Source organism: Macaca mulatta, chromosome 11 (assembly GCF_049350105.2).
Source record: "Macaca mulatta isolate MMU2019108-1 chromosome 11, T2T-MMU8v2.0, whole genome shotgun sequence".
Classification (NCBI taxonomy): Eukaryota; Metazoa; Chordata; class Mammalia; order Primates; family Cercopithecidae; genus Macaca; species Macaca mulatta.
Genome location: NC_133416.1, coordinates 69,696,460 through 69,723,015, shown reverse-complemented (window position 1 = coordinate 69,723,015; position 26,556 = coordinate 69,696,460). Strand labels below are relative to the sequence as shown.

The following is a 26,556-nucleotide window of genomic DNA, read 5'->3' as shown; positions in this document are numbered from 1 at the left end:
GTACCATAAAATCCACTAATTTCACTTCTGAGTATATGCCCAAAAAATTAAAATCAGGATTTTGAGGAGACATCTGCATTCCTATGTTCACTGCAGCATTATCCACAACAGCCAAGATATGTAAACAACCCAAGTTTCCATCAACAGATGAATGGATAATAAATTGTGGATAAAGAAAACATATATGCAATAAAATGTTATTCATCCTTATAGAAGAAGGAAATCCTACCATTTGCGACCACATGGGTAAGTCTCGAGTACATTAGATTAAGAGAATAAGCCAACATACAAGGACAAATACTGCATTATTCCACTTATATGAGGTGTTTATGATATTACAACGGATGGAAATTATAACTACCATAGTGGTTGCCAGGGGATGAAGGGTAGAGGAAATAGGCACTGTTCAATGGATAAAAAGTTTTAGTTATGCTAGATGCATATGTGTACAGATCTGCTGTACAACATAGTACCTATAGTTAATAATATAGTATTGTACACTTCAAAATTTGTTAATAGTGTAGTTAAGTTAGTTAAGCGTTCTAATTGCCCACTGCAGCACTCCCTGCCCCAGAAGAAAACCCACAAAGAAAAGCAAGGGAACTTCAGGATGCAATAGATCTATCTATTGTTTTGCTTGTCGTGGTGGTATCCCATATGTGTGCATATGTCCAAGCTCATCAAATTGTATGCATTAAATATGTGCGATTTTTGTATATCAATTGTACCTCAACACAGTTGTTGAACAAAAGGTGTTGAATCTGCTGAATGCTTTTTTTCTGCATCTGAAATGATCTTATGATTTTTTTTCATATGAGGTAATTAATTTTTAAAAATCAATTTGTAAACCTTATTGTTACTCCTAATGATACAAAAACACATACTATGATTTGTCTCTACATTTGTATAAGTGAGTTAGGTTTTTATTTGTAGCAAAAAAATAAAATAAAATTTACCATCTTAACCATTTTTAAGTACTGTTAACTATAGTCACATTGCTGTGTAACACATCCCTAGAACTTTTTCATCTTGCAAAACTAAAAGTCTATATCCATTGAACAACAACTTGTAGATTGATTGCACTGCAGACACAAAAATTTGCCTGGCATGGTGGCATGCACCTGTAGTCACAGCTACTTGGGAGGCTGAGGCATACCTGGGAGGTGGAGGTTGCAGTGAGCCAAGATGGTACCACCGGACTCCAGCCGAGATGGCACTCCAGCTGAGATGGCGACAGAGTGAGACCCTGTTTCAGAAAAAAGAATAAATACAGTGATGTCCTTATAAAGTGGGAAAAATGGAGACAGACACAGAGAAAGGGAGAATGTCATGTGAACACAGACAGAAACTGGGATGGTGCAAACAAGCCAAGGAACATCAGAGATTACCAGCAAACCACCAGAAGGTAGGCAAGACAGAGAACAGGCACTCATTCACAAACCTCAGATGGAACCAACCCTGCCAGCACCTGGTTTCAGACTTCTAATCTACAGAACTATGAAAAATAAATTTTTGTTGTTTAAGCCATGCTTCTCTCTTAAGTTTGTGGTACTTTGATTTGGCAGCATATTTGGCAGAATATGATGTCATCCATTCTAACGATCTCTGTCTTTTAATTGTGTGTTTAGATCATTTTTGTTTAATGTAATTAGTGATATTATTGGGTTTAAGTCTCCCAATTCATGATTTGTTTACTTGTCTTATCTGCTTTTTATTTCTTTCACCTTTTTTGCATCCCTTAGTATGATTTGAATACTTTATTATTCCTTTTTAGTTTATTAGCTTTTTGGCAATGTCTTTTAGATTTTTTTGTCTTAATGGCTTCTCTGTAGTTTAAATTATACATACCTTACTTAACTTTTCCCATTTTATTCAGGTTAATATTTTACTACTTAAGTAAAAGGTAGAAGCCTTACAACCATACAGGTTGTTTTACCCTACTCTCTTTTACTTATAGTTGTCATATGTATTACACCTATAGACAATAATATTTTTATTACTGTAAAATGGTATAATTTTGAGAGGAGATTTATTTTCCCTATTTTAAACTTACGAAGTTAGCATGCTATAATTTCATGAATGCTGAAGACACTAGAATCCTGCATCAGAGATAAATGATGTTTTTATTCACACACAGCAGTGGCAGAAACCAGAGAATCAGCATTTCTGTGCTGGTTCCCTGAGCCCCACAACCCATAAGGTAATGTAAAAGGCCTAAAGAAGCCAACACACATAGTGGGTTTATGGGGCCACAGGAAAGGAACTTCAAAGTTAAGGAGTCCCGTTTGTACTAAAAATACAAAATTAGCTGGGCATGGTGGCACATGCCTGTAATCCCAGCTACTTGGGAGACTGAGGCAGGAGAATTGCTTGAACCCAGGAGGCGGAGGTTGCAGTGAACCGAGATTGTGCCATTGCACTCCAGCCTGGGCAACAAGAGTGAAACTCCGTCTCAAAAAAAAAAAAAAAAAAGGAGTGTATCACTTTTATGGCAAGCAGTAAAGAGGCCAGCTTTAGGTCTGAAAGCACATATTACATCACCTCTGATAATTGCCAGCTGCATAAACAATTCTGAGAAATGACCTGGCTGAAAGAGTTGTTAGGGCCTTGCAATCTTTGCGCACTCTGCAAGATGTGTAGGAGTACAAGAGGTCCATTGCAGACTGCCTCCCAATCATATTTTGCTTTCCTTAGTAACACACATTTTTCAAAACTTAAGGGGAGAAAAATAGATTATTATGTTTACCCAGACTGTGATAATTTTCATTGCTCTTCTTTAATTTTTCAAGTTTTAAGTTTCTGGTGTCATTTTCCTTTAGCCTGAATAATTTCCTTTAAGTATTTTTTAAAGCTGATTTGCTGGTGATGAAGCCTCACAATTTTCCTTCATCTGAGAATGTCTTTATTTCCCTTTTATTCTGAGGGATATTTTTGCTGGACAAAGAATTCTGAGTTGATGGTTTTTTCCTCTTTTAACAGTTTAAAGGTGTTCTATTTTCTTTGGGACTCCATTGCTTCTGATGAGAAACTCAAAGTCATACAAATAATATGTTAGATCTTTTGATATTGTCCCATGGGTTCTTATTACTCTTTTTTTTTTTTTTTTTTTTTTTTTTTTTTTTAATCTTCTCCGCCTACTCTGTTCTTCAATTTGGTTAATTTCTGTTTATCCTCTTTAGGGTCACAGATTCTTTCCTCTGACATTTCTGTTTTGCTACTCAACCCATCCAGTGATTTTTATCTTTAATTTAAAATAACTAGGCTGGACGCAGTGGCTCACTCCTGTAATCCCAGCACTTTGTAGGCCGAGGCGGGTGGATCACCTGAGGTTGGGAGTTCAAGACTAGCCTGAGCAACATGGAGAAATCTCGTCTCTACTAAAAATACAAAATTAGTCGGGTGATTTGGTAGGCTGAGACAGGAGAATCGCTTGAACCCGGGAGACGGAGGTTGCGGTGAGCCGAGATCATGCCATTGCACTCCAGCCTGGGCAACAAGAGCAAAACTCTGCCTAAAATAAAATAAAATAAAATAAAATAAAACAAAATAACTTTTTATTTAGAAGTAATTATAGAATAACAGAAAGTTGCAAAGATAGTACAGAGAGGCCTTATGTATTCTTCATCCAGTTTACCCCAATGGTTTCATCTTATGTAATTATAGTATGATATCAGAATCAGAAAATGATGTTGGTACAATGTATATTTATAATTCTGTATCATTAAATCACATGGGTAGATTTGTGTAATCACTACTGTAATCAAGAAACCAAACTATTCCATCACTATAAAGATCTTTTGTGTTATCCTTTTATAGTCATACTTCCATCCTGCAACATCTGTAACCCTGGGCAACCACTAATCTGCTTTCTATTTCTAGAATTTTGTCATTTTGAGAATTTCATACACATAGAATCATACAGTATGTGAGCTTTTGAAATTGGCTTTTTTCCCCACTCAGCACAATGCTGTTAGTATCTATCAAAGTTATGTTTTCAATGAGTTTTTTCATTTTAATTGCTAAGTAGAATTCTGTGGTATAGATGCACCAGTTTGTTTAACCATTTACCTATAGAGAGACATTGTTTTTCTAGTTTTGGCCTATGAACAATCATTTACAGGTTTTTCATGAGAAAAGACTTCTTCAGAATAAATGCTAGTAGTGATTGCTGTGTTACCTAAGTCTTTGTTTAGTTTTTAAAGAAAGTGCCTATTTACCAGGGTTGCTATACTATTCTGTATTCCCACCAGCAATGTATAAAATCCTGTTTTTTTGCCTCTTTGTCAGTGTTTAGAATTTGTCCCAACACTTATTCTATGTAATCTTCTATAAGTTTTACAGTTGTATGCTTTGCATTTAAATTATTCATTTTGAGTTAATTTTTGTATAAGATAGAAATTGTATGTCTAGGTTCATTCTTTCACTTATGCATAGCCAATTCTCTGGCATCATTTGTTCAAAATATTATCCTTCTTCCATTGAGTTGGTTTTTCAATATTGTCAGATATCAGTAAACTGTACTTGTGTGTGCCATCTTGGGAGACCTCTCTTCTGTTCCGTTGATCTATGTGTCTATCTCTCTGCCAATATCACAGTCTTGATTACCGTAGCTTTATGTCTGGAAATCTGCTATTTGTCTTTCCCTCTGTGAATTGGTCACACTTTCCTTATTCTTTACATGCCAAAAAACTTTTGATTCTGTCTTAGAAATTGTGAAGGCTACACTGTGTAGACTGTGGGGTCTATTATAATTCTATGAAGGATGTTAAGTTTTTTTTCTCAATAAGTCAGTCAATTCAGTTTAGGATCAAACCAAAAGTTCTGTCTTGTCCACAGTGGCTCCTATCTCATTTCTGTTCACACCTTTGCTGTTTCCCTTTGGGTCTTTCCTACATAGCCATCACTTGCTTTTCTTTTTCTAGCTTTTTAAAGTGGATACTTAATTAATTTTAAACTCTCTTCTTTTGTACAATAAGCACTTCAAGTCATAATCTCACTTGAAGATCTGTTTTGACTTTATCCCACAAATTTTGATAACTTTTTTATGATCAACCAGTTCTAAATGTAGTGTTATGTCCCTTGTGATTTCTTCTTTGACCCATGTTGATTTTCTAGATAACTTATTTCTAACTTGAAGTAAGTTGGTGAGAGAGAATATTCTGTATGATGTCAATTCTTTGTAATTTACTGAAACTTAATGGCCCAGCATTTTGTCCATCTTAGTGATTATTCCGTGTGCATTTGCCATATATAGTGTTCTACAGCATCAGTCATCTGATATTAATATAGCCACACTAAATTTTTTATCGTAGGTGTTTGCATGGCATACCATTTCCCACCATTTTACTTTTAGCCTGTCTGGCATTCATATTTAAATTGTGTCTCTTGGGAACAACATATAATTGGATTTTGTTGGTTGGGGGCTATCTTACAATTTCTTGTTTTCTTGGAGAGTTCAGTTCATTTACATTTAACTTAATTATTGATATGGTTGGGTCTAAATCTACTATTTCTTCTGTTTTCTATTTGTTCTTTCTGTTCTTTGTTCCTTTTCCTCTTCTTTTCTACCTTTATTCTTTTGGGGGGAGGCAGTGAAACAATGTTATTTATTATTCCATTCTATCCCCTTTGTTGGATTTTAGCTATTATTTGTTTTTGAGATGGAGTTTCACTCTTGTTGCTCAGGCAGGAGTACAATGGCACGATCTCAGCTCACTGCAACCTCTGCCTCTGGGTTCAAGCGATTCTCCTGCCTCAGTCTCCCAAGTAGCTGGGATTACAGGCATCCGCCAGCAAGCCCAGCTAGTTTTTTTGCATTTTTAGTAGAGACGGGGTTTTACCATGTTGGCCAGGCTGGTCTTGAACTCCTGACCTCAGGTGATCCACCTGCCTTGACCTCCCAAAGTGCTGGGATTTCAGGCATGAGCCACCATTCCTGGCCTGTGCTACATCTTTTTTTTTTTTCCATAGGCTATTAGGGAACAGGTGGTTTTTGTTTATATGAGCAAGTTCTTTAGTCTTGATGTGTGAGATTTTGGTGCACCCATTACCCAAGCAGTATACACTGTACCCTATTTGTAGTCTTTTATTCCTCACCCTCTTCCCACCCTTTCTCCCTGAGTCCCCAGAGTCCATTGTGTCATTTTTATGCCTTTGCATTCTCATAGCTTAGCTCCCACTTATGAGTGAGAATGTACGATGCTTGGTTTTCCATTCCTGAGCTACTTCACTTAGAATAATAGTCTCCAACCTCATCCAGGTGGGTGCAAATGCCATTGATTCATTCCTTTTTATGGCTTAGTAGTATTCCATCATATATATCCCACAGTTTCTTTTTTTTTTTTTTTTTTTTTTTTTTTTTTGAGACGGAGTCTTGCTCTGTCACCCAGGCTGGAGTGCAGTGGCCGGATCTCAGCTCACTGCAGCCTCCGCCTCCCGGGTTCACGCCATTCTCCTGCCTCAGCCTCCCGAGTAGCTGGGACTACAGGCGCCCGCCACCTCGCCCGGCTAGTTTTTTGTATTTTTTAGTAGAGACGGGGTTTCACCATGGTAGCCAGGATGGTCTCGATCTCCTGACCTTGTGATCCGCCCGCCTCGGCCTCCCAAAGTGCTGGGATTACAGGCTTGAGCCACTGCGCCCGGCCTATCCCACAGTTTCTTTATCCACTCATTGATTGATAGACATTTGGGCTGGTTCCACATTTTTGCGATTGCAAATTGTGCTACTACAAACATGTGTGTGCAAGTATCTTTTTTGTATCATGACTTCTTTTCCTCTGGATAGATACCAAGTAGTGGGATTGCTGGATCAAATGGTAGTTCCTCTTTTAATTCTTTAAGGAATCTCCACACAGTTTTCCATAGTGGTTGTACTAGTTTACATACCCACCAGCAATGTAGAAGTGTTCCCTGTTCACTGCATCCACACCAACATCTATAATTTTTGATTTTTTGATTATGACAATTCTTGCATTGTGGTTTTGATTTACATTTCCCTGTTCATTACTGATGTTGAGCGTTTTGTCACGTTTGTTGGCCATTAGTGTATCTTCTTTTGGGAATTGTCTGTTCTTGTTCTTAGACCACTTTTTGATGGGATTGTTTGCTTTTTTCTTGCTAATTTGTTTGAGCTCATTGTAGATTCTGGATATTAGTCTTTTGTCACATGTACAGATTGTGAAGATTTTCTCCCACTCTGTGGAGTGTCTGTTTACTCTGCTGACTGTTCTTTTTGCCATGCAAAAAGTTCTTTAGTTTAATTAAGTCCCATCTATCTTTGTTTTTACTGCGTTTGCTTTTGGATTATTGATCATGAAATCCTTGCCTAAGCCAATGTCTAGAGGGTTTTTTCCAATGTTATCTTCTAGAATGTTTATAGTTTCAGATCTTAAAGTCCTTGATCCATGTTGAGTTGATTTTTGTATAAGATGAGAGATGAGGATCCAGTTTCATTCTCCTACATGTGGCTAGCCAGTTATCCCAGCACAATTTGTTGAAGTGGGTGTGCTTTCCCTACTTTATGTTTTTGTTTGCTTTGTCAAAGATCAGTTGACTATAAGTATTTGGGTTTATTTCTGGTTCTCTATTCTGTTCCATTTGTCTATGTGCCTATTTTTATTCCAGTACCATGCTGTTTTGGTGACTATGGCCTTATAGCATAGTTTGAAATCAGGTAATGTGATGCCTCCAGATTTGTTCTTTTTGCTTAGTTTTGCTTTGGCCATGTGAGCTCTTTTTTGGTTCCATATGAATTTTAGGATTGTTTTTTCTGGTTCTGTGAATAATGATGGTGGTATTTTGATGGGAATTGCATTGAATTTGTAGATTGCATTTGGCAGTATGGTCATTTTCCCCAATATTGATTCTACCCATTCATGAGCCTGGGATGTGTTTCCATTTGTTTATATCATCTATGATTTCTTTCAACAGTGTTTTGTAGTTTTCCTTGTAGAGGTCTTTCACTTCCTTGGCTAGGTATATTCTTTAATATTTTATTTTATTTTTTGCAGCTATTGTAAATGGGGTTGAGTTCTTGATTTGATTCTCAGGTTGGTTGCTGTTTGTGTATAGAAGAGCTACTGGTTTGTATACATTAATTTTGCCTCCAGAAATTTTGCCAAATTCTTTTATCAGTTCTAGGAGTTTTCTGGAGGAATCTTTAGGGTTTTCTAGGTAAACAATTATATTGTCAGCAAACAGCGACAGTTTGACTTCCTCTTTACTAATTTGGATGCCCTTTCTTTCTTTCTCTTGTCTGATTGCTCTGGCTAGGACTTCCAGTACTATGTTGAAGAGAAGTGCTGAGAGTGGGCATCTATCAGGGGAACCAGTCCCCAAAATTTCAATGTATGTTCTTTTCTATTATCCCTAAGTGTCAGCCAGTCTGAGAAATAAACAGTAGAAAAGAGAGAAATTTTAAAGCTGGGTGTCCAGAGGTGACATCACATGTCGGCAGGTTCTGTGATGCCCCCTGAGTCGCAAAACCTGCAAGATTTTATTATGGATTTCAAAAGGGGAGGGGTGTATGAATAGGGTGTGGGTCACAGAGATCACATGCTTCAAGGGCAATAAAATATCACATGGCAAATGAGGGCAGAGTGAGATCATAGGACCAGGGTGAAATTAAAATTGCTGATGAGGTTTCAGGTCCCACTGGGCACGCATTGTCATTGATAACGTCTTATCAGGAGACAGAGTTTGAGAGCAGACAACTGGTCTGACTAAAATTTACTAGGCAGGAATGTCCTAATCCTAATAAGCCTGGGGGTGCCATAGGAGACTGGGGCTTAGTTCGTCTCTTATCTATAACCATATAAGACAGACACTCCCAGAGCGGCCATTTTAGAGACCTCCCCCTGGGAATGCATTCTCTTTCTCAGGGCTGTTCCTTGCTGAGAAAAATAATTCAGTGATATTTCTCCTATTCGCTTTTGTAAGAAGAGAAATATGACTTTGTTCTGTCCGGCCCCACAGACAGTCAGGCCCAATGGCTATCTCCCTTGTTCCCTGAAAATCGCAGCCATCCTGTTTCTTTTGGATGCCCAGATTTCATATTGTTCAAACACACATGCTCTACAAACAATCTGTGTAGATAACGCAATCATCACAGGGTCCTGAGGTGACATACATCCTCAGCTTATGAAGATGATGTGATTAAGAGATTAAAGACAGGCATAGGAAATTATAAGAGTATTGATTGGGGAAGTGATAAAAGTCCATGAAATCTTCACAGTTTATGTTTAGAGATTGCAGAAAAGACAGGCGTAAGAAATTATAAAAGTATTAATTTGGGGAACTAATAAATGTACATGAAATCTTCACAATTTATGTTTTTCTGCTGTGGCTTCAGCTGGTCCCTCCATTTGGGGTCCCTGACTTCCCGCAACAGGCATCCTTGTCTTGTTTCAGTTGTCAGAGGGAATGCTTTCAATTTTTCCCTAATTAGTATTATGTTGGCTGTGGGTTTGTCATAGATGGCTTTTATTACATTGAGTTATGTCCCTTATATGCTGATTTCGCTGAGAGTTTTAATCATAAAGGGATGCTGAATTTTGTGTAATACTTTTTCTGTGTCTATTAAGATGGTCATGTGATTTTTGTTTTAAATTTTTTTATGTGGCGTATCACATTTATTGACTTGCCTATGTTAAACCATTCCGGCATCTTTGGTGTGAAACCCACTTGATTATGGCAGATTATCTTTTTGATATGTCATTAGATTCGGTTAGCTAATATTTTGTTAAGGATTTTTGAATCTATGTTCATCAGGGATATTTGTCTGTAGTTTTTTTTTTTTTTTGGTTGTGTCCTTTCCCGGTTTTGGTATTAGGGTGATACTGGCATCATAGAATGATTTAGGGAGGATTCCCTCTTTCTCTGTCTTGTGGAATGGTGTCAATAGGATTGGTACCAATTCTTTGAATATCTGGTAGATTTCTGGGAATCTGTCTTGTCCTGGACTTTTTATTGGTAATTTTTAAATTACCATTTCAATATCACAGCTTGTTATTGGCCTGTTCAGGGTATCTATTTCTTCCTGATTTAAGCTAGGAGGGTTGTGTCTTTCTAGGAATTTATCCATCTCCTCTAGGTTTTCTAGTTTATGCACATAAAGGTGTTCATAGTAGCCTTGAATGATCTTTTGTATTTCTGTGGTGTCAGTTGTAATATCTCCTGTTTTGTTTCTAATTGAGCTTATTTGGATTTTCTCTCTTCTTTTCTTAGCTAATCTTGCTAATGATCTATCAATATTACTTATCTTTTCAAAGAACCAGCTTTTTGTTCCATTTATCTTTTGTATTTTTGTTGTTGTTGTTGTTTCAGCTTCATTTAGTTCTGTCTGATCTTGGTTATTTCCTTTCTTCTGCTGGGTTTGGGTTTGGTTGCTTCTTGTTTCTCTAGTTCCTTGAGGTGTAACCTTAGATTGTTGCTTTAAGTTCTTTCAGACTTTTTGATGTAGGTTTTGATTTTATTTTTGATCCAAGGATCATTCAGGGGCAGGTTATTTAATTTCCATGTATTTGCATGGTTTTGAAGGTTCCTTTTGGAGTTGATTTCCAGTTTTATTCCACTGTGATCTGAGAGAGTACTTGATATAATTTCAATTTTCTTAAATTTATTAAGGCTCATTTTTATGGCCTATCATATGGTCTATCTTGGAGAAAGTTCCATGCACTGATAAATAGAATTATGCATATACTCTGCAGTTGTTGGGTAGAATGCTCTGTAAATATCTGTTAAATCCATTTCTTCCAGGATATAGTTTAAATCCACGATTTATTTGTTGACTTTCTGTCTTGATGACCTGTCTAGTGTTGTCAGTGGAGTATGAAGTCCCCCACTATTATTATGTTGCTGTCTATCTCATTTCTTAGGTCTATTAGTAATTGTTTTTATAAATTTGGGAGCTCCAGTGTTAGGTGGATATATATTTAGGATTGTGATATTTTCCTATTGGACAAGGCCTTTTATCATTTTGTCTTTTTAAACTCTTTGTCTTTTTTAACTGCTGTTGCTTTAAAGTTTTTTGATATAAGAATAGCTACTCCTGCTTGCTTTTGGTGTCCATTTGCATGGAATGTCTTTTTCCACCCCTTTACCTTAAGTTTATGTCAGCCCTTATGTGTTAGGTGGGTCTTTTGAAGGTAGCAGATAGTTGGTTGGTGAATTGTTATCCATTCTGCAATTCTGTATCTTTAAAGTGCAGCATTTAGGCCATTTACACTCAACGTTAGTATTGAGATGTGAGGTACCATTCCATTCATTGCGTCATTTGTTGCCTGTAAACCGTGGTTTTCTACCTTTACTTTTTTGGTGGGGAGGGAGTGAAACAATGCTATTTATTATTTCATTCTATCCCCCTTATTGGATTTTAGCTATATCTTTTTTCTGGTTTGTTTTCTTCTTTTTTGGTGATTGCTCTAAGGTTTATAATATATATTCTTAACATATATTCTTTTGCATTGATATTACACTGTTTCATATATTAATGTAAGAACTTTATAATAACATAATTCCATTTACATCCCTCTCATCTTTTGTCTATGTTGTCATATATCTTTACTCCTACACATGTTACAAGCTCCACAGTATACTGTCATATATTTTGCTTTGAACAATCAGTTGTTATTAAGAAAAGCTGACTCTCTGTGAATTACTCTTTCTCTATTGCAATTCACCTGTCTTGACAAATTGGCTCTGTCTAGGCAGTGGGCAAGGTGAACCTGTTGGGCAGTTACATTTTTAGGTAGATTTTGTTGCAATCAACAATGGCTCCATCATTTTTAGGATTTCATTTTTCAATTATTAGTCACTCTGGCTTTGCAAAACTATGGCCTCTGAGACCCCTCAGCATAAACCGGCATCTTCCACATAAGCTCTGTCAACAGCATAGACTGTATGATTATGCCTCAGTGTCCTCCAACTGTTTTTATATTTAGAGTTTCTTAATGTTACTTGCATGACTGCTAGTCTGATGCAAGCCCCTGTTCCCTTACCAGAAGCTAGAAGTCTGATGTGGACATTTTGCCACAAGGATTTTGATACTAGAATTTTTCTCCTCCTCTTAATGTTAAACCTAGTTAATTAAAATAAACTGTTTTTAAAAATGACCAAGTAGTAAGCAAAACTGTCTTAACTCATTACTAGGCCATATCCCATGGTACACCACTTCCCTTGTAGTGTAACTCAGGAGGAAAACTGAGATGAAGTGTGGCTCAGGGATGATATAAGGCTTACAGAAGAGGTAAAAGATGCTGTAAGTTATGAGGTAGGGATTAGACAATGCCTGACAGACAAAACACATATATAATTGTAGAGTTATATGCTTACATTATTTATATTACGAAGAGCCATCATTTATTCTAAATAATTGCTCATGCAATATGTTCACTTTATTGTAAATTGTATCATTAAAAAAATAGTCCCCAAAACCTTGGATTTGAAGAACTGTGTGATAGAGTAAAAAGGTTTTTTGTTGTTTTTAATGTTCAAATATTACAATGCAAAGCTTGTGGGCTTTAAGGATAAAAGGATAAAAGTAAGGAGAAAAAAGGCCATTTTCCACCCCAGATGAATAGTTTTGGCTATCAGGCATAAAGACTAACATGAAAGAATATGCTCAAGGTTAACACACCTTCACACTTCAACCCCAGTCCCAAGATGCCACTCTGTCATTCCAGGAATCACATGTAGACAGAACTCTGTCAAAGAAGGATTTTTTTTTTTTTCTCCAGTTGTCATGAAAAACCAAAGAAAAATTTCCCACAAATACACCAGCAGACTTTCCTTCTGGACTCATTGGCCTTTAATGGGTTATGGGCCCAACACTAAATCAGACAAGGAGAATAGGACTACTTTCCACAAAATTGACTTTAAATAATAAATTCCTATCCCTAGTTACCTGGTTAGGGGGTGGAGAACTTGTTACGTCCACTAGTAAGGAAGGATGACTAGTGGGTGGATAACAATCATGTCTGTTGTAGCCAAATTTGACACGGAGGAGAAGAGACTTCTGACAATTTTCTTCCCTTGTCCAGAGCCTTGTTAGGTGTAATACAGAGCTTTGAGGTGACGAAGAACCCAAATCAAGAGTAAATTCCTTGTCTTTGGACAACTGTATTGAACAGATAAATGTTTGGGGTATTTCCAACTCAAAAAGGTATTCCTGGTCTTGTGTGGTCAAAGAGTATCTTTATGGAGATGCCAGAAGCTTCAAGTTGTGACAAGCCTCTGAACAAATGGGAATTCAGGATGCCCTCCAACTGCAGCTAGAGATAGCAACTGTATCTTCCTTATTGGAAGAAAGAATTCCTTAAAATTAAAACTTCTTTAAAAAAATATAAATGAAGTATAAATTCTCTACATTTAATCGTGAATATTCCAAATTCATAAATACTGAACTTAAAATGTTAGTATATCTAAAATGTACATTTTTAGTGCACATTCGTAAGGTAAATTACTTTTAAAGCCTGTTAACATATGTACCCAGCAACATGTCAGGAATACAACAAAATCACAATAAACACCATGAAGTTTCAGACATTGAGAAAATTTGTTTAATAACTTTTACATTTAGGAAGAAATACTATGCCACACATACACCATCTTAACATCTTAAGAACAAGATTCTTCCATCAGGTAATTGTCTAGTGGGGGAAGAGAGACATGTAACTTACAGCCCAAGGTGGCAGTTGATGTCAGAAGATCAAGCAAGTGTATTTTGGAGCAGGTCTTGAAGGAGTTAGGAGTTTGCCAGGTAAGAGATAAGGTAGACCATGCAAATAGAATAGTATGTGGGAAAGCCCCGTTGTCAAGTAGTATGACATGTTTGAGGGAAAGTGAGGAATTGGATGAGGACCAATTCTTACTTTTTTTCCTTCAAGCACCAGGTTAACAGGCAACCTGGGTGGACTGACTGTACCATACTCTTTGCTCTCTTGCTAAAGAAAGTTTGTTAGAACTTGAGTGTGAATGGTATTGAACAGTGATATTTGCTGTCATTCGTAAGGAAAGAACAATCATTCCCATAGTTGGGTACTTATTAGCAATAATACCTGCTACATTTTTCATAATGATCAAGACACAAAACCTTGCAATTATTCTGAAAGTTAGGTAATATTCAGTAACAGTGGTAGGAGTAGATGGCTTAAGTGAATGGGGATTTGGTTTCCTTATAAATATTAATAGCCCCCCATCACAAGTAAACTTATATTCTGAGAAAGTCATAGGTTTGCTAAGCAAATATGCAGTTTTGAGTCACATTGTTGCTTTCTAATCAGGTTGCTCACCCCAAGCCTTCCTAGGTGGACATTAGGGAGCTGCTCTAGTTTACAGAGAGGTGAGAGGCAGAGAGGTGAGGTGAGTTGCACAAAGTGGTAGGCTCAGAGGTGGTTTAACTCCTGAGCCTATGGTCCAAACGACTCTTTTCTACATGAAGGGAAGTGATGGTTTATTTAATGTGTTGACTGGGCCACAGGGTGCCCAGATATGTGGTCAAACACTATTCTGGGCTTATCTATGAAGGTGTTTTTGGATGAGATTAACATTTAAATCAGTAGACTGAGTAAGGCAGATTGCCCTCTCTATAATGTTGGTGGCTCCCATCAATTGAAGGCCTGAATAGAACAAAAAAGGCTCAAGTAAGGAAAATTTCTCTTGCCTGATTGAACTGGGACATCAGTCTTTTCCTACCTTTGCACTAAAACTGAAACAGTCAGTCTTCCTGGGTCTTTAGCCAGGTAGCTTGTGGACTGGAACTTTTATCATTGGTTTTCCTGGTTCTCAACCCTTTGGACTTGAACTACACCATTGGCATTCCTGGGTCTCCAGGTTGCAGACTGCAGATCATGAGACTTAGGCTAAGTGCATGAGCTAACTCCTTATATATACACACACATATATATTATATATACACACATATATATCATATACATACATATATATGAGGGAGAGAGATATATATGTGTATATGTATATGTACACATACATGTATCCTATTGGTCTTGTTTCTCTGGAGAATCCTGATTAATACAAGGAATTAGAAGAGAACTTTAAGACAGAGAAACAGGATCTGAATTTTTTTTTTTTTAAATGAAACCATGAAGATCATTCTGGTAGCAGGATAATGGACTGAAGTAGGAGGGGGCTGCTAGACAGATGTCATCTTGGTGAGTGCACCCTGAATACACATTTTTGAAAATGGGATGCTACATTATAGGCTGCCAAAGACATGCAGTTATTTAATACTGGTTAAATGAAAATACATGGCTGGGTGCTGTGGTTCATGCCTGTAATTCCAGCACTTTGGGAAGCCGAGACGGATGTATTGCCTGAGTTCAAGAGTTCAAAACCACCCTGGACAACATGGTGAAACCTGGACTCCACAAAAATTAGCCAGGTGTAGTGGCACATGCCTGTAGACCTAGCTACTTGGGAGGCTGAGGTGGGAGGATCACTTGAGACCAGAAGCTGGAGGCTGCAGTGAGATGAGATTGTGCCACTGCACTCCAGCCTGGGTGACAGAGCAAGACCTTGTCTCAAAACCAAACCAAACAAAAACCAGGCATATATTGTTTTATTCTGCTTCACTTTATTATTATGCTTTGAAGATAACTGCTTTTGTTTTTTACAAACAAGGCTTGTGGCAAGCCTACATTGAGCAAGTCTATAGGTGTCATTTTCCTAACAGCATGTGCTTACTGTGTGTGTCACATCTTGGTACTTCTCACATTTCAAATGTCTTATTATTGTATCTGTTATGGTGATCTGTGATCAGTAATCTTTGACGTTACTGTTTTGTTTGAGGGCACAGATGTGTGTGTTCCAACTGCTCCACTGGCCATTCCCCATCTATCTCCCTCTCCATGTGCCTCCCTATTCCCTGAGACATAACACTATTAAAATTAGGCCAGTTGATAACCATCCAATGGCTTCTAAGTGTTCAGGTGAAGAGTCATACATCTCTCTCTCTCAATCAAATGCTATAAATGATTGAGCTTAATGAGGAAAGCATGTTGAAAGCCAAGGCAGGCTGAAAGCTAGGCCTCTTGAGCCAAACAGCCAAGTTGTGGATCCAAAGGAAGAGTTCTTGAAATTAAAAGTGCTACTCAAGTGAACACATGAATCATAAGAAAATAAAACAGCCTTATTGTTGATATGGAGAAAGCCTGAGTTTTTTTTAATTAGAAGATCAAATCAGTCACAACACTGTCCTAAGCTAAAGCCTAATGCAGAGCAAGGCCCTCTCTCTCCAATTCTATGAAGGCTAAGTTAAGGAAGCTGCAGAAGAAAAGTCTGAAGCTAGCAGTGATTGATTCTAAGGAAACAAGCCCTCTCCACAACAGGCAAGCATAAGGTGAAGCAGCAACTGCTAATGTAGAAACTGTGGCAAGTTATCCAGAAGATCTAGCTAAGATCATTGATGAGGGTAGTTACACTAAACAAACTTTAAATGTAAATGAAAGTCTTATGTTGGAAGACGTCATCCACGACTTTCATAGCTAGAGAAAAGTTAATGCTTGGCTTCAAACAAGAGACTGATTTCTCTTGTTAGGGGCCAATGCAATGCTAACCAATGTTCACTTATCATTCCAAAAATCCTAAGGCCCTTAAAATTATACTAAATATAATGTTTCTGCTATATAAAAGGAACAATAAAGCCTGAATGACAGCACATCTGTTTATAGGAAGGTACTAAATATTTTAAGCTCACTGTTGAGATCTACTGCTCAGAAAAAGATTCCTTTCAAAATACTACTGCTCATTGACAAGTGCACCTGGTCACCCAAGAGCTCTATGGAGATGTATGAGATTAGTGTTTTTCTACCTGCTAACACAACATCCATTCTGCAGCCATGGATCAAAGAATAATTTCAGCTTTCAAGTCTTACTATCTAAGAAATACATTTTATAAGGCAAAAGCTTTCATGGAGAGTGATTCCTCTGATGGATCTGGGCAAAATAAAAACCTTCTGAAAAGGATTTGCTATTCTGGATGCCATTCATTCAGAATATTTGTGATTCATGGAAGTCAAAATGTCAACATTAACAGGAGTTTGAAAGAAGTTAATTACAACTTTCATGACTTCGAGAAGCTCAAAACCTCAGAGGAGGCAGTAACTGCAGATGTGGTGAAAATAACAAGAGAACTACAAGGGGAGCCTGAAGATGTGTCTGGATTGCTGCAATCTTATGGTAAAACTTGAATGAATAAGTTGCTTCTTATGCATGAGCAAAGAAAGTAGTTTCTTGACAATCTCAACATCTGTGAAAAGAAGGGGGGACAAGTTTTCTCCTGGTGAAGATGCTGTGAACATTGCTGAAAAGACAACAAAGGATTTAGAATATTCTATAAACTTAGCTGACAAAGCAGTGGCAGGGCTTTAGAAGATTAACTCCAATTGTGAAAGAAGTTCAGAAAGAAGTTCTATTGTAGGTAAAAGTGCTCTCAAATAGCACTGCATGCTAGAGAAATCTTTTGTAAAAGGAAGAGTAAATTGGTACAGCAAACCTCACTATTGTCTTACTGTAAAAAATTCCCACAGCCACCCTAACCTTCAGCAACCACCATCCTGGTGAGTATCTATCAAAATGAGGCAAGACTGTCCATCAACAAAAACATTACTACTTGCTGAAGGCTCTGATGATTATTTAGCATTTTTTGGCAATAGTTTTAAAATTAAGGTATGTACATCTTTTTTAGGCACAATGCTATTGCAGTTAATAGACTACGCTATGGGGTAAATATGCCTTTTATATGCACTGGGAAACCAAAAAATTTGTGATTCACTTTATTTAAGTATTTATGGTGGCTGGGAACCGAACTTGCAATATCTGAGGCATGGCTGTACCCATAATTGTTACTCAATATATCTGTTATGGGCTCAACTGTGTCACCTCCAAATTCAAGTTGAAGCCTTAAATAGTATTTGGAGAGGAAGTCTTTAGGAGATAATTCGGTTTAGATGAGGTCATGAGGGTAGGGGCTTCATGATGGGATTAGTGCCCTTATAAAAAAGAGATGCCTGAGAGCTTGCTCTCCTCTCTGACCCTCCTCTGCTACCATGCAAGAACACAGTGAGAAGATAGCCATCTGTAAGCCAGGAAGAGCACCCTCACCAGAAACCAAGTATACTGGGGTACCCTGATCTCAGATTTCCAGCCTCCAGAAATGTGAAAATATAAATTTCTGTTACTTAAGTCACCCAGCCTGTGGTATTTTGTTATGGCAGTACAGTATCCAAACACATAAAAGCCATAACCTCTGGAGTCTGGATTATTGTCTTTAATTCAAATGACTTTAATGACTAATAAAACTGGGCCAAAAAACAAAAAGGCAACATAATTGATGTCTGCTGAAGGCAAAGGTTCTAAATGTGTTAGGAAGTTATGCTCATAAATACCTTTAAAAATTATATTTGTAACTGGATTATTTTGTGTTTGTATATTACTGTATATCTTGAACTTAGAATAGTGCCTGGCACATAGTGGACACTCAGAAAATATTTGATGAAGGAATGAATGAAGCTCTAGAGGCCTTAACAGATACAGAACAGATGGGTTGCTGCAGAGCCCAGTGCCATCCATCTACAAAGTGAGGAGCCAGTTAAAGAGTACAAATGAGAAGGAACAAGAAGATTTAGTGACTGAGTTGTCTCCAGACTTTGTGTACATGACTTTTCTCCTTCCAGCCCTCAGTTTCTACCTCTGTAAAGTGGGATTCCTCAAAGATCTCTGGGTTCCTTTTCCCTTATTTCTGCATAAACAAATTACCTTAAAGCTTAGTAGCTAAAAACACAAACATCTGTTATCTCACAGTTTTTGTTAGGAATTCAGGTGTGGCTTGCTGAGAACCTCTGGATCAACGTCTTTCATGGTGTTGCAACCAAGGTGCCTGTTGGGGATGCAGTCTCATATAATTGGATTCTAATATTCCTGATAAAATTTTAATTTTCAAGTTTACCATCATACTAAGACTTTCGTTCCAAATTTTTTATAGGAGGCCAAAAAAAAAAAAAAAAAGACTCATCCTATTAGTTATTAGTTCTTTTGCTAAAAATATAAACATATACTTTTAACAACAGCTTCAAAAATGAAATTTAGGCCTTCCTCTCCACATCCATAAACTTAATACTTCTAAGAGACCAGCATAATTTTATGGTTGTGAAAACTGTAATTCAGAGGTTAATGATTTGTTTGGACCTAGCTGTGGTGGAAGTTGTAAATATAGAATGTTTCCTACCATATCTCACTGTAGGTAGTACTCAAATATCTAGGATTAATGATGTTTACTGTTTGAATTTGCAGTATTACTTCAACTTATACAATAGGTACATAGCTCAAAAGTGAATATAGCTCTGAGTTCTAGAGATTAAAAATCTTTACCAAAGTCACTCAGCATTTAAGGGAGACCTACAGGAATTCTTTCTCAAATTAAAAAAAAAAATACTATTAAGTAATTTTCCCATCTTTACTTTTTTTTTTTTTTTTTTTTAAATAAGGGCAATTCTAAAATAATTCCTATTTGCTTTACATAATTCTCGGGACACTGATAATTCACCACAATGTGATTACAAATAGATAATCCTTGGTGTTTCTATTAGGGAGTTCAAGAACTGAATGACGGGCTGGACGTCTCAGTCTTTTTGGGGAAATGAGTTAAACAGACATGATGGAATTAATTTGGATGAACTTATCAGACAATTTAAAAATTGTCCACTTGATATAATGGAAAGATGGTTCTCACTTGAAAGAAGATTAAACGCTGTATTTAATAGAAATGACTCAAGGTTAGAAAAGAGTAGGTACACATATGACTAGACATAAGTGAACACTTTAATACATTAGTCTAAATTACTTAAAAGCATACTTAATCATGAACAGAAGAGAATTAAAGAGTTACGTCTGTTAACATCAAACATTCTTTTATGGAGTTTAAAAGAAAAGCAAATACTATTAAAAAACACTTTAATGAGAGACTTGTGTTTGATACGTTACAAAGTCTAAGAATTCTGAAAGATTTTAAATAAAAATTAGAAATGTGGTGATGTTTTAAGGTTTAAAACAACAGCTTGGGAAATGTTAAGTATGTGTCATTACTGAGAAGAATGTAATAATACACATTAATGGGAAAAACTGTTGGGATGTTTCCATATTTATTGTTTTACTTTTATGTATGTAGATTTAACTCCAGCTAGCAACAAACTTAAATGTCACAGCAAATATTGTTTTTTTTTTTTGGTTTCACCAAACTATATAGAACAAGCTGCAAGTTCCTGACATGAGAAAAAAAAAAAAAAAACTGTAGCAACACGAGCACCAACTTTAATCATGATATTCTACAGTAGAACATAGTAAATTACTGATACAATTTAAACATTTAAAATATATTTTGTGCATATTGAAAGTGTGTGGTCTTATTTTACACATTTTCAATTCCAGAGAGATAGTTGTATTTTTAGCTGCTTTGTTAAATCACATTTGCTACACATTTCTAGGGAAAAAAAATATCAAAACCCATTTGACTGACTTTCTCTCTGTCCTTTGAGACTCTAGTCCAATATATTATGTAAATTCCTGATTTTCCTTGAATGGCTTAGCCAGTTTCTGAATGTCCTTAATAGTCTAAGGTCTATTTCACAACCCTGACAAGTTCCAGGCTCCCCAAAGTAGAGCTGGGGAATAATTAAACCATGGCACGATGGGGTATGCTTCCCGATGCATGTATTTTCCAAAAACAATTTTTGAACTGTCTGTTTTATATTATCCATTTAAAAATTCTTTACCCCATCATTAGTGAAGAAAAAAGTCTTGATAAATATTTGAATTTTTACCATCTATGTTTTATTTTCCTAATTCTGATATTTTAAAGCCTATTCTATGCAGCTTATAAAATTTTGATGTATTCTATGTAGCTTATAAAATAACTCAATTTTAAACCAAAGTTTTGTTATCTGAGCTATTTGGAAATTCTTTTAATATATAGTAAATATGAATTAAACACATAAAACACATACATATTGAATTGAAATGGTCTCCAAACCTAGAATGCTTATTTAAAAACCATCATATATAACTAGAAAATCTGATAATAAAATGATATATAATATAGATCTGCAACTGAATATATAATGAAAACTAGCAAGGATATAAATACACTCACCTTTTCCTCCTTTCCCTATCCTCTGGTCAAGTGGCACTTGAAAGAATTATTTGGGAATAAGTATCAATATATTTTCAAGAAATGTTGTTTCCAAATTCCTCATGTTAAGTTATTCAAAGAGCAAAAACATTTTTATTTTACTGTAAAGTAAGAAAAAAAAATGAGCAAAAATTTCTTCTCTTATTCTTTGGCTCTAGAAAGGGGCTTTTGCTTTCCTTCTTATTCCTCTGATATTTTAGAGGACCTCTGGTTCCTTCCTCTAGTCTATGACTCAAGAATTTTCCACATTTCTATTTTAAAAATTAAAGTGGTGAGCTCATCTCCACTGCACAAGCACAGGAGATCAGAAGCATACTACATAGGGAGAGGTGGAAGCAGGCAATAATGAAATGCATTATCTGTAGATAACTTTAAAATAGTAAAACAAAAAATTGGCCTGCTTTTTCTTGTCACCATACATCAGACTCAAATGTTATCAGTCTAATATATTCTTCCTCTCCTCTAATACATTTTTAATTAGAATATGTATTATCTCTGAGGTAGAAAGCTTCTACTACACCCTACACTCCCTTTCGTGTACCACTGAAGGAGACTCCATTTCAGCCTCCTGGCTTATTTTATAAGATAAACTCACTTCAATCAAATTAGTTCATAAAAAACCCCACCACCTTTATGTTGTATCTACTTTGGTACTTACTGATTTTCTTCATGCCCATATCAATGTTTTGTGTAGTTTTATATCCAGTTGTCAGAAAGCAAGGATAAATACAGGACTACTAAAAGAACACAGATTATGAGAAAGCAAGATATTTAAATAAAGCACCAGGTTACAACTTTTTCAAGGAGATTAATTAAAACTAAATTATAAGGCTGAGGCAGGAGGATCACTTTAGCCCAGGAGTTCAAGGTTACAGTGAACTATGATTATGCCACTGCACTCCAGCCTGGGCGACAGAGTGAGACCCTGTCTCCAAACAAACAAATGAATGAACAGAAAGCAAAACTAAAGTAGAGTTTACAAAGTCCTGAAATTCAGGGTTGCATTTGGGAAAATGGAAAGAAGGGGACACAAGTTAGATGAAAAGGACAAGAAAAAAGTATGTCACATTGTATTTACCATTTAATTAAAATTGTAATAAAAGTATATAAATTAAATGAAATTAGTTTTTAAAAGAGAATGGGTCAGTCAATATTCCAGTGGGTACTTTCTTATTCAATGCTCAAATACTGAGCTAAATATACCTTTAAAAGCAAAGTCATTAGACTTCAAGATGTCTATTCAGACCAAAGAAATCAGTGAGCGTGTAATAAAGTTTACAAAGCTCTTCCCATAAAATATATGATCTCATTTGAGCTCTCAAGAATCCTATGAGGCAGACACTATAACACAGTGAGAGGTAGTATATATCTGAGGATAGAATATTGGCTCTACCACATAGCAATTGTGTGAGCTTGGGAATATTACTTAAATGCTTTGTATCTTGGTTTCTTCATATGAAAAATGGGGATGACAACTATCCCTACCTCATAGCTGTTGTGGGATTAAATGAGAGAATGCATATAAACATTTTAATAGAGTGCCTGGTCTACAGTAAGTGCTCAATAAATGCTGGCTATTATTATCATCATTATTCTACAGGTAAAGAAACAGACTAGGAAATATTAAGTTCAAAGTCATGATTACTAAGTGGCAAAGCTAGAAGTAGAAATTCTAGTCTAGATATATTCCCACTACCCTGTATTACCTATGAATATCTTTTTTTTTTTTTTTCTTTTTTTGAGACGGAGTCTTGCTCTGTTGCACAGGCTGGAATGCAGTGGTGTGATTTCAGCTCACTGCAGCCTTGACTGCCTGGGCTCAAGCAATTCTCTCACCTCAGCCTCCTGAGTAGCTGGGAACACAAGTGTGTGCACACCCAGATAATTAAAAAATATTTGTACAGATGAGGTTCTTACTGTTACTCAGGCTGGTCTCAAACTCCCGGGCTCAAGTGATCCTTCTGCCTCAGTCTCCCAAAGTGCTGGGATTACAGGCGTGAACCACTGTGCCCAGGCCGAACACCTACTTTTAATTAGAAAATGTATTATCCTTTTGCACTACTTTTTTTTTTGAGACGGAGTCTTGCTCTGTTGCCCAGGCTGGAGTGCAGTGGCACAATCGTGGCTCACTGCAAGCTCTGCCTCCCACGTTCACGTCATTCTCCTGCCTCAGCCTCCCGAGTAGAGGGGACTACAGGCGCCCGCCACCAAGCCTGGCTAATTTTTTGTATTTTTAGTAGAGACGGGGTTTCACCATGTTAGCCAGGATGGTCTCGATCTCCTGACCTCGTGATCCACTTGCCTCGGCCTCCCAAAGTGCTGAGATTACAGGCGTGAGCCACCGTGCCGGGCCCCTTTTGCACTATTTTTAAAGTCTACTTTTTGCAGCTGAAAAATGACATTTGAGTTTGACGTTTCAATGGCATTATTAACATCACTTCTTTTAGTGGGAATAGAAGTTAATGACAGGCATTAAAAAGAAAGTGGTCTCTGAAGAATTAGGATGGAGACCACAATCTAGGTTTAAAAGATTTAGCTTTGACTTTTCTTTAAATCTTCAGAAAAATGGAAATATAGTCCATTAGTTGGTAGATGGCAGAAAGAATGTAAGCTCTGTGAAGGTAAGGATATGTGTTTACTGCTGTATCTCCAGACTCTAGAACAGTGATTGGTACACAAACATATGCTTAATGAATAAATATTAAAGTTGAAAAATATCAACTTTAAAACATGTCCTTAATAGTAAGATTCATTTTGCTCTGACATAATTTCCTTTCTAGTATTAACTATTTATAACTAAAAAGTCTAGCATATAGTAATCTAACCATAAAGTAGGGGATTTTTATTAAAAGATTAAGAGTAAGAAATAAAAGACTAAATAAGGCCTTGAATAGCTTTATTGAAATCTGTATAAATAAACATGCACATTTCAAATGTAAACTCAAGTGAACTCAAGTGCAGACAAAATTTTAACCTCTGTCATGCAGGAGGTTAGTTTACATTAAAAAAGAAAAAAAGAAAAAAAAAAAACCAAAAAACAAAAAAACCCAAAGCAGCTTTTAAAATACCAGGATGATAAACCAGCTTTAATATCAAGATATAAAGCAAAGCCATGATCAACATACCTCATTTATCCTGGTCAAATGCATTTTTTTAAAACTTTTAAATGCTAACATAAATAAATAATTTACCAAAATGTGCACTCACAGAGTGAACTTTTATTTACAATACACAATTTATAATCTATTGTATTTGATTAGTTCAAGTGAAGAACATTATACTTTTTGCTTTAATAACAGTGGGACACAAAGCAATTTCTCAGGTAGTCGATATGTGAAATGTGCCCCAGCATTTAGGTTTTCTATTAAAGGCAGTATTGTATGCCAATTTACAATACATTCTTTCAACTAGATCAAAGGGAAAAAGCAGCAAATAAAAATGTTTCAAATGTTCACACATATTTTTGGCATCCTGGATCCTTGAATGTGGTGAACTAAAATCAAATTCAAGGTGTTTATGCTGTATATACTGTACAGGTTCTGACTCTGGAACATGCAAATGCCATTTCTCTTATAACAAGTTACCTTCTGAGAAAAGCTGTAAGGCTATGGTGAATTCCATCAGGAACACACAAAGAAAGTTAACAGACCTACCTTTATAGCCAATTGTCCATTAATGATTTAAAGGCCAGTATATGAAAAAAATTTCTCATTTAAGCTTGATGCAATTATTACTATGGATACAGAATACTATTAAGTCTGTCCTTATATTACAATAATTGGGAGAGCTAAAGTTGCCAAATTACCACAAAATGGGGTAGAGAAAAACAGACAGCAAAAATTTTAATTTTGGACCAACACCCAATTAAAGATATGCATTTTAAAGCAAAAAATGTTTCTGAATGTCTGAAGAATAGATCCCAATAGCAGTAAATAATACTTACATGTAACTGAAAAATGACTTTAGATGGAGTATGAAATCTAGAACCTGTTTCCACAGTGGCAGTAAAATGAATATAATATTCTGGATTTTTAATGGTACTACAAAAGGAAATAGCTTTTCCAAGGTTGTTTCTCGTATCACGATTTGGTTTTTTAATAGGCCCACATTGATTACCGGGATAAATTTGAAACTGTGGTTTTTGAAGAATGCTGCCACAGTATTTATGCCACATTGATACTGCAGCTAAATATCATAGTAGTATGTATGGCAGCCTAATGCACATGAACTAGATTATCCAAAAACTAAGTTCAGCCATAGTTTTCTTGCAGTATTATTAGAGCAAAATAAAGGACCAACATCCACAAATTTAACATTTGTCATCAACTCACATCCAAAAAATTAAAGGAAACATAATTAATCAAAACAGCAGCAAACTTAAAAGGGATTTATTTGTGATTTCCTATATATATTTAGCTTGTAAATACAAGACTGTAAATGTATTAAGAGACAATTTCTGTTAAAGTTTTCATTGTGTTTCACTTCAAGTACTGCACAAGTTAAAATCTGATAAAGGATTTACATTCGGTTATCTGAAACTCCCCATCTCAGACTTTTGTTTTAATGTGGTGGGTAACTTCATCATTTCCATAGATACCACCAGCAGGAAAGTCTCTCTTTTATGGCTTCTAGGACTTTCATTAGTTAGTGTGCATACAGTTTTCATTTTCTATATCATTGTCATTATCATTGCTATCTTCATCACTTTCTAATGGGATGCCAGTGGCAGCTGAAGCACCTTTAGTTTCTCGGTCAAGAGGAAAAAAGCCAGTTCCACTGAAAGTGTCTTGTCTCTGGTAGAAGAGTACATATGCTGCTTTGGACTGTCAAAACAAAGGATGTTAAAATGGTTATGATTCTCAAATATCACATTAAACACATTATGAATTTTTAGGTGGTCACCAATTTTGGTGAGAGGGCATAAATCAAATAGAAAAACCATGCATGGTCAAATGGAAGTTACCAAAATTCATTAAATAGAAGACAATTTCTAATAAAGGAAGAATGGTCGTTAGAATTACAAATTTTTATGTGCTTCTAAATTATTTGGACCAAGAAATAAATGCAACTGTGTCACAGATTAACCTAGTTACTCTAATGTAAAACAGAATTCTACGCTTTCTTTCCTGTCATCTCTTAAGGAAAAGGTAAATTCCTTCCTTCTAATACTAGTCACTTCATCCCATGTTTGCTGTAGAGTCCACCTTTTCCTACCATCTTAAAGATACTGTTCCATCAATGATCACTGTGTATCTTTAATGAGTCCTTATCCACTGGACTTTTCTCTTTGGCCTTAACAAATACCTAAGGTTTTTCCTATCTATAAGTCCCTCTCCATTCTACCTCCCCTTCTAGCT

The 26,556-nt window shown here is 36.2% G+C and overlaps 1 protein-coding gene across 15 annotated transcripts in view; it reads right to left on the bottom strand.

The window, feature by feature from the left end:
* Positions 1–24,245: 24,245 nt before the first annotated feature.
* The window catches only part of USP15 (ubiquitin specific peptidase 15), a 148,311-nt gene continuing 146,000 nt past the window's right edge, over positions 24,246–26,556 (bottom strand). For 14 of the 15 annotated variants that reach the window (XR_013400623.1, XR_013400622.1, XR_013400620.1 and 11 more), the window contains one exon: positions 25,573–26,022. Coding sequence is in view for 10 of the 15 variants with exons in the window: in XM_077953038.1 (XP_077809164.1) it covers positions 25,840–26,022 (183 nt within the window). In the remaining 5 variants the exon portion in view is untranslated. 15 annotated transcript variants of the gene reach the window in all.